The sequence below is a fragment of the Peromyscus leucopus genome, chromosome 6 (genome assembly GCF_004664715.2).
Source record: "Peromyscus leucopus breed LL Stock chromosome 6, UCI_PerLeu_2.1, whole genome shotgun sequence".
NCBI lineage: Eukaryota > Metazoa > Chordata > Mammalia > Rodentia > Cricetidae > Peromyscus > Peromyscus leucopus.
Window position 1 is genome coordinate 12356392 of NC_051068.1, and position 14394 is coordinate 12370785.

Here is a 14394-nt window from a genome sequence, read left to right on the forward strand (position 1 = left end):
TTAAAGACAGTATGCCTGGACTTGCTTTATTTTCAAATAGATCTGAGTTTTGCTTCACTTACCAGTAAAACTCATACCCCGCTCCAAGTATTTAACTAAATTCCTGATCTGAAGTTTATCACAACAGCTAACTGCAATATTTGAAGAGACCACAAGGAGGCGCTAGATACCTATGGGTCAAGTCTGTCACCTAGTAAACTTGTGGAAATCAGAGCAAAAGAGCCGCGGGCTGAGCAAAGATTAGAAAATTAAGCTAATATGAAAGCCATCTTGCTCTCGTCTGGGGGAAGGCTGCCATCCTAATTACATCTGAAGGTTTAATTACATACTTAAAGACCCAAACGCCAAGCTCAAGGTATCAACTCAGTCTTCTGAAGGCAGGTCTACATTTGCTCGCTGTATCACGGGCATGCCACCTTACATGCATCCCAGGGGCTCCCAAGGACACAATCCACGTGTGTTGGGGTTACACGTATGCGTTGGACACATTTGTATTGGGAAGACTTTGCACAGCCCTATTGATATTCTCACTACACAGACGTGAACTGGCCTTCGTCCTCAACAGTTTCAGTATCCCACAAACAGGAATAGATCTTCGTGACTCGAGCTTCAACTCAAAAAACAAAGTCTGAAGACCTCTTCATAAACACTGTGTGTGGCCCTCACTCTCTCCCACCAGGTCGGCAACACCTGGGAGCATCCGCTGCTGCTCTTCCACACACAAGCAGCTGTGAAAAATGGACCCATCATGATCTGGGGGTGTGAGAAACCATGATCTGGGGGTGTGAGAAACCATGATCTGGGGGTGTGAGAAACCGCAAAGTTCCTATGACTGAGGCGCGGCTGACGCCCCACGTCACAGCTGTCTTTACACTCACAATCTCTTGGAAATGACTTAATAAAACATGCTGATGCCTCAAGAATGTCACAAGTTCAATGTGATCTATCCCCTTCATTCAGAAACATTTCTCCAAGTGGACACAGAGTTTTCTAAGTGTGTGTGCCCCACATCCTAATTTCAAAAACCCTAGTGGCCACTTTAAAACTTATAATCTACTTTTCAAATGGGCATTTAAATTCATGAGCATGCTCCATATAACCCACAGCACTCCAAAGACTGTAGCTCCGTGATGACTGCATTCCACACTGATTGTATCTGTAGCCACACTTTATAGATGAAACACCCAAAAGATGAGTGTCTGATCTCTGATATGTTTCTTTCAAGCAGTGGTCAGCACTCTTCTGAGCTCGTTTTCTCAGAATTTGAAGGGAACATAGATATGAAAAGGTATCCACAAAACAGAGTACACACCAGTCCCAGGCTAGATCTGGGGGTCGAGGGAGGAAGGTAGTGTGGACAACTAGACCAATTCCAGGGCAAGTCCAAGAATCCAGTGTTCTGAGCCTAGGAAAGCATGCAGTAGACCACAAGCCACCATGAATGGAAAACTCACAGAGCTCATCCTCAGTGTGGGAAGAACACCTGTGTACTAACCACTTAGTACCCTTCACCTCCAACTCATAACCAAGCACTTTTGAGACAAGACTCAAAAACTGTTTTATTAAACTGAACACAAAAAGCCTGTTACAATATCAAGCCTTTATCAGAAATCAGTACATATGTGAGAATATACAGCCAAGATGAGCCATCAACATAAGCAGAAGCTTAAATAACATTCAGACTTCTATATTTAATAGGCAGAAGAAAATAAAACTAAAAGAGCAATTTCAATTTCACAATTCACAGTTGATTGGTTTGAATCCCGTGACATGTCAGTCAGCTCTGTAGTCCCTGAAGAGGAGATCTCCAAACAGAGACTGGCCCACTGCCCGATGGCTTGCTCAGATTTCCAACCCCCAATGACAAGTGGAGAGCATTCCACGGCACAGCCCCACTCCTCTGGTTTGGACTGGCACTTCTTAGCTGCATTATTTCTACTGAAACAGCAAAAGCACATTTACAGTTCACCATGTGACCACATGAAGGTTTCCAAACTGTCTCTTGGCTTTCTACGTCATTTCTAATGTAAGACAATCACTGCATTAAAATGCACCCTTGATACTGAAAGTAATATCAGCTTTGCTTCCGGACCGAGAGCACTCATCCCAGAGAGGATGTGTGCGTCTCAGCGGACAGCTGGGATGCTCGACAGCAGAGCCTGGCATACCCAGTAAGGCATTTCAAAGACAACACACCTAACCCGCTCCAGGTCACTGCAGTGACTGGGGGACCACGGGTGAGCAAAGAGTCCACATGAGACTCTTACAAAATGACGCACTAGCTTACAGAACCTTTGGCAGGTATTCAGGTACTAAAAGAGGGCAGAACAATGACCAGCCACTTCCAAGAGGTTTGTTCCCAAGCACAGGCTTTGCCCTGCAACAGTATCCCTCATCCTGACATATGGAGTCATTTTCTCTAAAAAGAAAAGAAAAAAGCATCAGGTAGAGAGTGCGCGAGTGGTCAGTGATAAAGAACACCATTTTCACTAGGGAGGGGGTTACTTGAGCACTTACATTGACAGAGTCATCATGAAAGCCATTTAAAGACAAAAGGAATCAGACAGACCCTGCATTAGTTGGTGTTCAATAGTGCAGTGAGACTTTAGCAATTGCTTTGGACTTAAAAACTACAATTATAGCCTGGCATGGAGGCACATGCCTGTAATCCCAGCACCAAGAGGTGGAGGCAGGAGGATTGTGAGTTCAAGGTCATCCTCAGCTACACAGTAGGTAGAATTAAGACTAGCCTGGGCTAGATGGAACTTTACAAAACAAAACAACAACAAATGACCATAGGGATATCTTTATGTCAAAAGAATTGTGAAATGTCGAAAAATAAAATTCTAATTCGTAAAAATAAATACAGTCCTTCTAAAAGCCCCAAAGTGTTCAGTTACTTTGGATCCTAAGATTAAAATCCAGAAACGAATCAAGTTTGGGCTCTGATTCATCTGCCCATCCCATCTCCCTGACCTGGAGCAAACCCTTCCAGTTCTGCAGAGCTGTCCACAGCAGGTGGGCACAGGACGGAGGCAGAGGGCAGTTGTCCTCGGCATCACCGGCTACAGACTGCTCCAAGGCTCGCCCACCCCTCGGTGGACAGGACTGCTGTCTTCGTGCTCATTCTGCTATGTACATGAGAGAAGGCGAGTGGTCACGGGACCCAAAGAGGTCACAACAAGTCCCGTCAGGAAAGTAATCTTTGAGGACCCGGAAACCTGGCGCAGACTTGTTGGAGACTCTAAGCACACCCAAGAACAGAAACAAGGAAGACTGATGTCCACAGGAGAGAATCATGACTGTTCACCGGCTCAAGTTATGACCTACACACGCAGCTTTCCTAAGGTACTAACATTTAAATGTTAAATCCCAATGCATGATACTCACAGTATGGGCACTGTCGGAAATTGGTACTGAGCTATCTGTCCTGATGGGCAGACAGATGAATACAGTGGAATACAGCTCATGGGGAGATACATAGAAATACAGTGGGAAAATGTTGACAGACAAAGACAGAGTTAGCTATGCTCCAAATGTTTTCACTTTGACAAATATCTGAAATTCTTCTTGATAAAATGTTGGGGCATTACTATTTCTACACCAAAATTAGTTTTATCATACGTTCGAAAGGCTGTAAAAACTCAGGAAACTTAAAGGTTTCAGTTAATCAAACTAAGGAAATTGTTTTCAAAGGCCTCAAGCTTGCTTGGAAAGGCCCCTCCATCTGCACTAGACGACCCTGTGGATGTACAGAGTGACCGGAGCCCCTGTCCCTGCCAGTCCCTCAATGCACTTTATGTTCAGATACAGAACTCTCTCCTCTCTACAGAAGAACCAAGCTGGGATGATCAGCGTAGGAAGTTTTTTCCAGTGTCAGCATCTCAAGCTGAGTTATCTACATCATCAAACACAGCCCGCCCAGGGGAACTGCCAGCCACGGCAACCAGGACACAGCCTGCCCAGGAGACTACAGACACGACAACCAGGACACAGTCCACCCAGGGGAACAGCCAGACATGACAACCAGGACACAGCCCGCCCAGGAGACTACAGCCCACGACAACCAGGACACAGCCCACCCAGGAGACTACAGCCCACGACAACCAGGACACAGCCCACCCAGGGGAACAGCCAGACACGACAACCAGGACACAGCCCACCCAGGGGAACAGCCAGACACGACAACCAGGACACAGCCTGCCCAGGAGAACAGCCAGACACGGCAACCAGGACACAGTCCACCCAGGAGACTACAGCCAGCCACGACAACCAGGACACAGCCCGCCCAGGGACTACAGCCAGACATGACAACCAGGACACAGTCCACCCAGGGGAACAGCCAGACATGACAACCAGGACACAGCCCACCCAGGGACTACAGCCAGACACGACAACCAGGACACAGCCCACCCAGGGGACTACAGCCATGACAACCAGGACACAGTCCACCCAGGGACTACAGCCATGACAACCAGGACACAGTCCACCCAGGGACTACAGCCAGACATGACAACCAGGACACAGTCCACCCAGGGGAACAGCCATGACAACCAGGTTCCTACTCAGAGTGCAGCTTTTACACACTAGCAAATTGAGATTGCACCAACAAAGGGGGAAAAGACACAGAACAGAATTCACAAGGACCTTAACTATTTCAAGCTATCTTGTGAACTGTGGTTAACGGCAGTAAATTCTGTCATTTCTGTCCTCTGTGAAATGCTAACGCTTGCTAAAGGCACTCATATTTTGGACTTAACGGACACAAGGTCGCATGGGACCATAAGCCAGGGCTTGGGGTTTTTTTTTTTTTTTGGTAACTACAGAGAAAGGGAGTTCATAAAGGGTCTCTATTGATAATGGGAAGGAAATGTCACCACACACTATCCATATAAATGTCTCGTGAGAAGCTATTTACACAGCCAGTGTCCACTCAGCCACCACTGACAAGGCGACTCACAGGGGACTCACTCACCCAAAACACAAAAGCAACAAAGCGTTTCTTTAAATCACATATAAAACTCCTAAGAGAGCCTTAAAGTGAGGGGCAGGTAGAATGTTTTTTTTAAACACCTGATCAAATTTCTACATTAAACTTCTGCATATGTCAACAGAGTATTTCCCCACTCCTAAAGACACCCCACTGCTTGGGCACACACCTCACCACTAGCAAATACTTCCAGTTAAATTCTGACATTTACAGAACCAAGTAGATTCCATCCTAAACCTGCTGTTCTCAGCCGCTCCACAGAGAAAGCACTGTGTGGAAGTCACCTGTCTGTCCAGGCTCATTTCACCGTCACTGTCCTCAGAGTCCCAGGCAACACAGGACGGAGGAGCCCTAAGACCCCCTGTCAATTTTTAGACCCTGTCTACACAGGAAGACCTAACTGGGTATACAGATGTATGCACAATTGTTTCAGACTGCAGACCAAAGGCTACCCAAAGCTCTGCAGAACAGCTCTGTGGGTGAGATGGGAGGTTCACCTCCGATCACGGGACGTGCACAAGTTCTCAGCCACGCTCCTTCACTCACTGCCAAGGCTTCAAAACCACTCACTGACTTCTTCGCTCACAGTGAACTGAAAGGGAGAGAGCTGATGAGGAGGTTTTTTTCAAGACAAATGGTGTGAAAAACTGCAGAATTCAGTGTGTAAGAGGCAAGCACACACGCATAGAACAACAGGCTCCCGTTCACAAGTGGCAGGGCACAGACCAATCCAGACCAGCCAAGTCTCCTGCTCAGGAGAGGTCTGAAAGGTCAGAGGGCATGGGCTGTAGCTGGACTTCAAAGCAAATGCCCTCTGCAGGCATGTGGATCCAGATGGGAACTGGACGCTTCCTCCCAGCCCTGGATCTGGGTGTTCCCACTGGCCTCTAGTGAGACAGTCACAAGAGCGGACAGCGGTGCTACAAATAATCGATAGAACTGGAATCTGCGAATTCTGGACTAAGGTTTCCTTTGTTTAGACTTCTGTCCATCCATGACTGTGGCACATCATGAGATCCACAATTCCTGGGGAACAGGGGCCAGTCCTACAGCATGTCATATAACAGGACAGGGCTTCACAAAATGAAACCAGGAGAGCTCACTTAACTAACTCAGAAGCCACCACAGCTTGGTCAGACAAGGTACAATTTCCATAGCGTTCATTTCGTGAGAAACTGGACCATGTAGCTTCATAGCCTCTGCTACCCTCTGCCCCACCCACTGAACAGTACAACCTCAGCCCAGGGATCGTCGGAGTGTTTCAGACATCTGCATAACCTCTAACAATGACCTTGGCAGTTACTTGTCAACTTCCAGAGTTTAGAAACGAGTTGAGTTATTGTAGGCAACCTGGCACTAGAGTGTCGTAGAACAAATGCATCACTCTTTTTAGTGCAAAGGAATATAGAAATAACACTATAAATCTAACATTTCTCTCTAAAGGAAACCACACTTATGCGTCCCTAACATCCATTAAGGGCACTGGGAGACTAGAAACCTGAATTCACGAGGCTTGAAAACACATCAAGCCCTTAAGTCCACTGTTTCTGTACATACAGGAGGGAGGGGGGACATACAGGAGTGGGGAGGGACTTACAGAGAGTGGGGGGACACAGGAGAGTGGGGGACAGGAGAGTGGGGGACAGGAGAGTGGGGGACAGGACAGTGGGGGACAGGACAGTGGGAGACAGGACAGTGGGGGACAGGACAGTGGGGGACAGGAGAGGGGGGGACAGGACAGTGGGGGACAGGACAGTGGGGGACAGGACAGTGGGGGACAGGAGAGTGGGGGACAGGAGAGGGGGGGACAGGAGAGGGGGGGACACAGGAGAGGGGGGGACACATCTTTTGACTTCATTCCCAGAGGAAAAACGCAAAGCAGATGAATGTCACTTTTATAAAATGTAAATCTATACCCAGAATCTTCAATGTTATTCTGAGATAAAGATGAGGTGAAATTCTCTCTGGGGTATTACATAAAACTAGGAGGCAGGGAAGCATGTGTCTTTAGACACAGACACAGCCCTGCAGAGAGAGCAAATGAGACCGTTCAACAATCACAGAACCAAGTGGCCAGCATGATATTTAAATTTACCAAAGAATTATATTTAGCAGCAAAATGAACAACCAAATGGCTAACAAGATACATCCTAAATTGCCCTAAACTGACCAGCTCTGTAGATGGCCGCAGAAGGGGTTCTGGTATGAGGAGCTGCAGACGGAGATCAAATCTCAAGTGAACACTGTACTTTCTTCTGTTCTGAGGGGGAAACACTGAACCAAATAGTTCCACTTTTCGAGAAACCAGCATTTCAACAGGAGAAAGTACCTGGGTACTATTCTAGAAGCTAATCATAAAATGAACCTTTAATTATGAAGCAAGAGTGGAAAGGAGGATTGGTGAGCATTCCTTCCTCTCCATCTGTTAGCCTGGAGAATTCTCCAGGTTACCGAGGTTTCCGGTGGTGATGTAAGTATAAAATGTGCCTCTGTCACAGTGCTAACCACTGCTGGCTGTAACCTTCTGCAGAAGCACGCTGCCCTGCCAAGCATGGGCATGCCGCTCTTACCACACAAAGAAAAGTAGAAAAAGAGAGAACACAAGTTCACATAATACTCCGGTAGTCGATCTAGACATACACTATGGCTTTTTATTTAAAAAATAAGAATCCCGTCAGAATCATTAGACACCAAAGCCGTCTGTGTTTTCATTCTCTTCAAGGAGGCAAAGAAGAAAGCACAAGGTCTGCGTGCTCTTCTACTGGACAAGACACTGAAACTTGATTAGCTTTTTAAAAAAGAAAACTTCCCACATAAGAAACAGCAGAGAGCGGTATTTTCCAGGAGTGCCCACCACCTGCTGGGGCAGTGTCAGGACAATCATCAAAAAGCCACAAGATAATGACTATCCCAGGAGTTCACGTAATTACCAGTGAAAATATAATTCCAAATTGAAATCTCAAACACACCCATGCATTTCCTTGAATCATCTGAAAATATATTTTTTAAAAAGAATATCCATCTTCAACTCATTCGATAGTCAAATCTGGGTCTCAGACCGACAGGACAGCTAGGGCGAGAGCCGAGCTCAGCAGGTAAGTTGATCCGTAGGAGGGAGGAGGTGGGGGTCAAATGTGTGCAGGTCACAACTGGAGATGAAGTCACGTCTTCAAAAGAACATGAGCATTCTGCAAGTGTCTGGAGTCAAACACACCTGCATGTCAATGACGGACGGACATGCCACAGGGGACGCACTGTTGCTGAGAGACCCAAGCGCACACCCTAACCGCACATCACAGACACCGCACTGTGACGATGGCTCCCCAGGAGCGTCAGGAAACGGGACTCTCTGCTTACCTCTTTCCACTATAATCTGAGGGACAAACTCAAATCAAGTCTTCCTCTAATATGCATAAAACTAGAATTGCAAAATAGATGCCGTTTTTAAGTGATCATAGCTCCAAACAGGCTACTCCTGGTTAAAGAGAACTTGGCCAAGATAAGAAGTTATTTCTGACGGGGCAGGTAGGTCGTTTGACACAGTTGGCCCAAAAGAGCATCGTGACCTAAGAAGCACACCTCCCTCCCCCACCCCGACGTGACGGCTCAGGGCACCATTGCAGGTTACTCATACTAAGCAGAGGAATGGAGGAATGGATGTATCAAGGGGACCACAAAGCAAGGCAGGTAGACAGAAGGCAAAAACAGGCAGGACCGGCGTCTCCGTGAGCGCAGCCGTCACTGTACATAGCCCAGATTCTCCATCTCGCTCCTGTACCGCTGTTCGGACACCTTGCTCTTGTGCTGCTTGCTCTCCAGATGCTGCCGGAACTCCACCTCCTCACCAGCGCCGACGTTACACATTGAGCAGTAAAACTGGCCACTGGGAGTGACGCACATGGCGAGATCTCGCGGGATTCTCTGCCGAGAGCGGGCATGGAAGTAAGGACCTGCTGAAGCAAGAGGCAGAAGTGAAGTAGTCAAGGGCTGGGAGACGACTGGAAGACCCGAGTTCAGATCCCCGGCACACACATAAAAGCCAAGCATTGTGGCCTGTGCCTATGACCCCAGCGCTGGGCCGGCGGAGACAGAAGGATCCCGGGGACTCGCTAGCAGCCAGCCCAGTCAATCAGTGAGCTCAAAAAATAAGGTGGAGAGCAAGAGAGAAAGATAATCCAAAACTGACCTCTAGCCTTTACACACCTTTACACACACACACACACACACACACACACACACACACACACACACACACACACACACACAGATACTCAGGATGCCCATTTAGTGAAAAAACAATCCCCCAGTTCTCATTGTAATATATAATTCTAATTCCAATTCAGATTCTAACTTTAAAGGAGAGGTGAATTTAATTACATGTGAATACAAGTTCAATCTATAAACATAAAATGATTCTCCAGCTAGTATCAGGATACCTGCTACAGAGACAAGACCAGGTTCTAAATGCTTATGGCTCTTAAAAATAAATACAATGTTTAAAGACTGTAGCCAAGCATGATAGTTTGTACCTGTAATTCAATACTTGGGAGCCTGAGGCAGAAAGAGTGTAGCAATTTTTAGCCAGTGCAGGCAACACAGTAAGACCCTTCACCTCAGCCCAGTCTCTATAATTTTATTACTCTCCACAGAGAACATAATCTCTGTCACCCACATCCTAAAATGCATTTTCCTTGACATTAACATAGCTATGGGAGGCTCCTTCATCTCAACTAGCTTTTGAAATCCAGCCCGATCATCTTTGTCTTTTAGTTGACTTTGGTCATAACTAGTAATGCGTTGAGATTGCATTCATCAGACCACAGGGTTTTCTGTCTCTATTTTCACTAGCTGTCTCTTATTATTCAGAGAATTGTTTCTGTTTTACTGTCCATACAAACAGCCCCTGCTGGCATGTACAGTGTTGGAGGCTGTGGTTGCGCAGACTAGGATGAACACAGAACACTTCCATAAAGACATGGCTCTCCATTAAATGTGCACGTCACAAGAACTTCAAAGCTAATTCTCATTTACTACCTGGTTAAAAATCGCTGCTGTGTTTTACATTTCCCCCGTAGATGAAAACTGAACCTAGTGTGAACATGTCCAGTGTCTTCCTTATCTCTCTCCACCTTATATTTTGAGACAGAACCTCGCTGAACCTGGAGCTTGCTGATTCAGCTAGACTGTTTGGCCAGAGAGCTCCAGGGACCTGCCATCTCCACCTGAGGTTATAGGTGTGAACTGCTGTGTCTGGCTTGGGAGCGAACTCAGGTCCTCATGTTTGCATAAGCTTCCCAGCCCTCAAAAAGCCCAGTTTCTAATCTGCTTTACGTATTTCTTCTGACAAATATTTTTTAAAAAATAAGGAATTAGAAAACACTATGGTTTTAAAACCAAGATAAATAATATACTGAATAAGAAATAAAAAATACCAGAAATAAACAGCAGCCTAAACAGCCAGAAGAGCAATTCAGTGAAACAAGCACTAACCTAATTTCTTGGGGCTATACACCGCTATCATTTGCAGGTTTGCAAACACTTGCAAGACACATGGGAGCATGCAGGCTACCTGAACTGTTCTGGACCGTGTACGTATTCCTCCTGGTGGACACTATCTTAAATTCACTCCCTTCTTTCCGGGTCCGCCTTTGCCCTGCCTCTGCGGAGTCCCTGGAGAAAAGAAATTTGAAATGAGTGAGACATCCAAACAAGGCTCCCTTTCATCTCCTCCTTTAAACAGGTTGCTCTCACATAACAACCGGCCTCAGAGGCAATGGTGACACCTACGAGAACGAGTTACTCTGAGCTTCAGACAGACGAAGTCTCTTGGCATGGTTCTTGCCCTGGTAGTGGGCCTGTGCCACCGCAGGCGAGCTGAAGGAGGCGTCGCACAGCTTACAGTAATCATTCTCTGTGGCCAGGATCACTCTGCCCCCCGGCTTGCCGGAGCCCACCTGCCAGCAAAGACACAGAAGCAGTTATACCCTCCACTCCTCCAAGATCCTTCTGAGAAAGAGCCACAGCCTAGAGCACGGCCGCAGGCAGTGGTAAGAAGAAAGTAATTCCAGGGAAAGAGATGACAACTACCTATGAACCAAAGCACCAACTCGCGTGATGCTCTAGCCACTGAAGAACTGTTTTCAAAGTGTGGACATTTAGGGCAGCAGGCAGTAAGGAAGTGAGGCTGAAATCTTCCCAGAGAGAAGGAGTCTGCTCAAAAATCCCCCAATAAACACTGAGCACCAACTGTATGCTGAGCAGCCCACCTAGACCCAAAGCTGCAGAGTTTAGAAAGCTCCAGTCCTGCAAACTCTCCAAACCAACCACCTGTGGCTGTATAACCAGGGAAAAGACCTAGTGAAGCCAGACAACATGTTAAAAGAAACCAAACACTGTCAGGATTAAATTCCCTTAGGCCAACAAAAATTACAAAGCAAATCTGGACTACAAGTGAACATATGGTTAAGACTGGAGACCATACCTTATCTAGAACAGTTCGAAAACCAGCACTGTCTGACCTGGAAGAGAAGGTTCTCCGGGGTCAGTACAGTATCTTCATATTTCACAGAGGTCTGTGCTAAACAAACAAGGTGAGCCAGGCTGTTTGCTAAGGAGGAAGGGAACAGCCACCTGACTCTAGAGCATCCATCCTGAAGGAACTCATAATGTGAAAACCACTCAGCTGGAAGCGCCCCTGCTGCCATTCTTAATGTGTCTTATTTCCTGCAGGTCTGAGGACGTGGCTCGGCAGGGCCACCTACACACATTTTAAGCAGAAAAACACTCAGGAAAGTAACATTATACCTTGGTAGTTGCGAACACCAGGCTAAGATGACACAGAATTTTTGCTCTGCAACATTTCAAAATATGCAACATCATGGAAAGTTCCTTAGCTTTTCCAGGCTTCTAATAAAGCCCCCATGAGGCCCATGCTGCTGGCCCATGGACCAAGCTTTGAATAATAAGGCCAACACTTCCAAGTAACGGCAAATACTAAATGAGGCCAGGACTCAGGACTAGAGCAAGCCAATTATAAACTTACCTAGTGTGCAAGATTTAAGACAGTATCAAAAGCACTCAAGATAAGTAATCCTTCAGTGGAATATTTTAGATTTATTTTACTTTATGCACTCGAGTTTGCTGTCTACACGTACTGTGTGCACCATGTGTACCTGTTGCCCTCAGAACAGATGAGGAACTGGAGTTACAGACAATCGTGAGCCACCCTGTGGGCGCCTGGAACAGAATCCAGGTCCCTCTGCAACAGCAGTAAGTGTTCTCAACCACTTAACTATCTCTCACTTAACCACATAACCATTTCCCCTAGGGCAAAGCCTAGATATCATCACATGGTCATTTAACCTAGAATTCTAAAAGACATATAAAAATAGACATAACAATATTTTTCCATTATCTCACACATCACGGTCCAGTCAAATGAGAGATCTCAAGGTTCAAAAATGTTGGCAGACACAGCTCAAGGAGTTAAGAGGACCAAGGACCTTTCGGGGTGTCGCCCAGACTGGCCCTGACAGACAGTCACAGGACCTGTACTCATGACCACATGTGTGTGACAGTCTCTTCACACAGTGCTGCTCACCTGCGGAGGGACGGGAACGAGGGGTGTGGCTACAGGCTCTGGCACACTGCTCACCCTGGCTGGAGGAGGACAGCTGTTGGCTGCATAATAATTTCGGAGTTTCTTGCCATGGTTTTTACCCTAGAGGGAAATACAAAGAGGACAGCTTATCAGAGGCAATCAGCACACTCACACAGGTATGCAGTCTTTCCTGAAAACCCAGGACAACAGACCCTCACCAGATCTAACCCCAGCGAATCTATCATAGGCTGGAGTCTGCTGCTGTGGTAAACACCATGACCCAAAGCAACTTGGTGGAGAAAGGGGTTGATTTCAGCTTGCACTTCCAGGTCATGGTGCATCACTAAGTAAGAGCAGGAACTCAAGCAGAAACCATGAAGGAACACTGCTTTCTGGCTTATTCACTGGCTCATGCGCAGGCTGTCTTATACAGCCCAGATCCACCTGCCCAGGTAAAGATGGCACCACCTGCTGTGGCCTAGCTCCCAATCATAGATCAAGATAGCCTCTCCGACACGGCCACAGATCAACCCGATGGAAGCGATTCTTCAACTGAGGTTCCCTCTTCCCAGGGGCTGCGATAAGGTGACAATAATAACTAAGCAGGATATAGTCTATCATTTGGTTCTAAGAGAACAGTTATATTCATCTGGAGAAGATAAAAGACTGAGGTCAAAGAAATTAACTTCTTCTAAGTTTCTAGAGAAACCCTGCACCCCACGGTGCCACATCCTCCCTAAAGCTGGCCCCCATTCACACACCACTGTGTCCATAGGACCTTTCGATGCTCTGATCTGACTGGCTTCAGATTCCACAATGAGATGGCTAATCCAATCATTTTCACAAAAACAGCACTTACGGAGCGTCACTTCATGCAGAGGACCTTGATGAGCCTCTGTTCATTCACTGCTCACAGAAACCTTGTAAGAATCTGCTGGGATCACCCATGCCTCACAGAGGAGGAACCGCAGTGGGGTGGGCACACACCTTCAGAAGGAACCGCCAGCAGAGCCACGACTTAAAACCTTAGCACAGCCCTTACCACACATCACGGTGGCTTGTGGCTGCACTGTGAACTTCTACCAAGTCAGGATGGTCTTTCTCACCATGCTGGGGTTTTGTTTGTTTACTTCCTTAAGTCATAATTCACACAACTATATTCCTTGAGCTAATAAATAAACACAAACTGGTGGCACCGTTCAGAAGCCCTCTGGTGGAGCTGGAGAGATGGCCCAGAAATGAAAAGAGCTTGCCACTGCTATAGAGAACCTGGGTTCAGTTCCCAGCACCCACATCAGCAGCTCACAATAACTGCAGTTCTAGGAGATTGATGCCCTCTTCTGGCCTCTGTAAGCTCCTACACACACGATGTACATACATGCATGCAGGCATGCACACATAAATAAAAGTAAAATCTTTAAAGGCACTCTGAGTAAGGGTGAGACAGCTCATCACTTGTTAAACCGTGTTGTAAAATTTAAGCCTACATACCAACATTTACCATCTGCTACCTGCTAACTCCTAAGGACCAGCACACAGCCAAAAGACAGCTAATTTCCATCCCCTGCCATCCAAATGCTTTAGCTATACCATCCCTGAGGAACTACCAGAGTCAAGTTGACGGTCCCCTCTATGGTTGTACCTTCACTGAGCTCTTAGCAGCACACCACCATTGATCTCCCTCCTTCCGGAAATAGTCCCTCTCAGCACGTTCTGTCTTCTGTGGCTCCATCTCTCCTCTTCCCACCTCTCCTCCTCTACCAGACCTTGAGTTTGCGGGGCCCAGGCCCACCCTTGGCTCTCT

The 14394-nt window shown here is 46.8% G+C and overlaps 1 protein-coding gene across 3 annotated transcripts in view; it reads right to left on the reverse strand.

The window, feature by feature from the left end:
• Nucleotides 1-7614: 7614 nt before the first annotated feature.
• The window catches only part of Zmat3 (zinc finger matrin-type 3), a 29681-nt gene continuing 22901 nt past the window's right edge, over nucleotides 7615-14394 (reverse strand). For 2 of the 3 annotated variants that reach the window (XM_028872640.2, XM_028872641.2), the window contains exons 3-6: nucleotides 12591-12710; nucleotides 10778-10944; nucleotides 10560-10660; nucleotides 7615-8943 (exon numbers count right to left, since the gene is read on the reverse strand). In XM_028872640.2, coding sequence (XP_028728473.1) covers nucleotides 8729-8943; nucleotides 10560-10660; nucleotides 10778-10944; nucleotides 12591-12710 — 603 coding nt within the window. In that variant the 3' untranslated portion in view covers nucleotides 7615-8728. The remainder of the gene's footprint in view (nucleotides 8944-10559; nucleotides 10661-10777; nucleotides 10945-12590; nucleotides 12711-14394) is intronic. The other variant, XM_028872642.2, reaches the window with a different exon arrangement.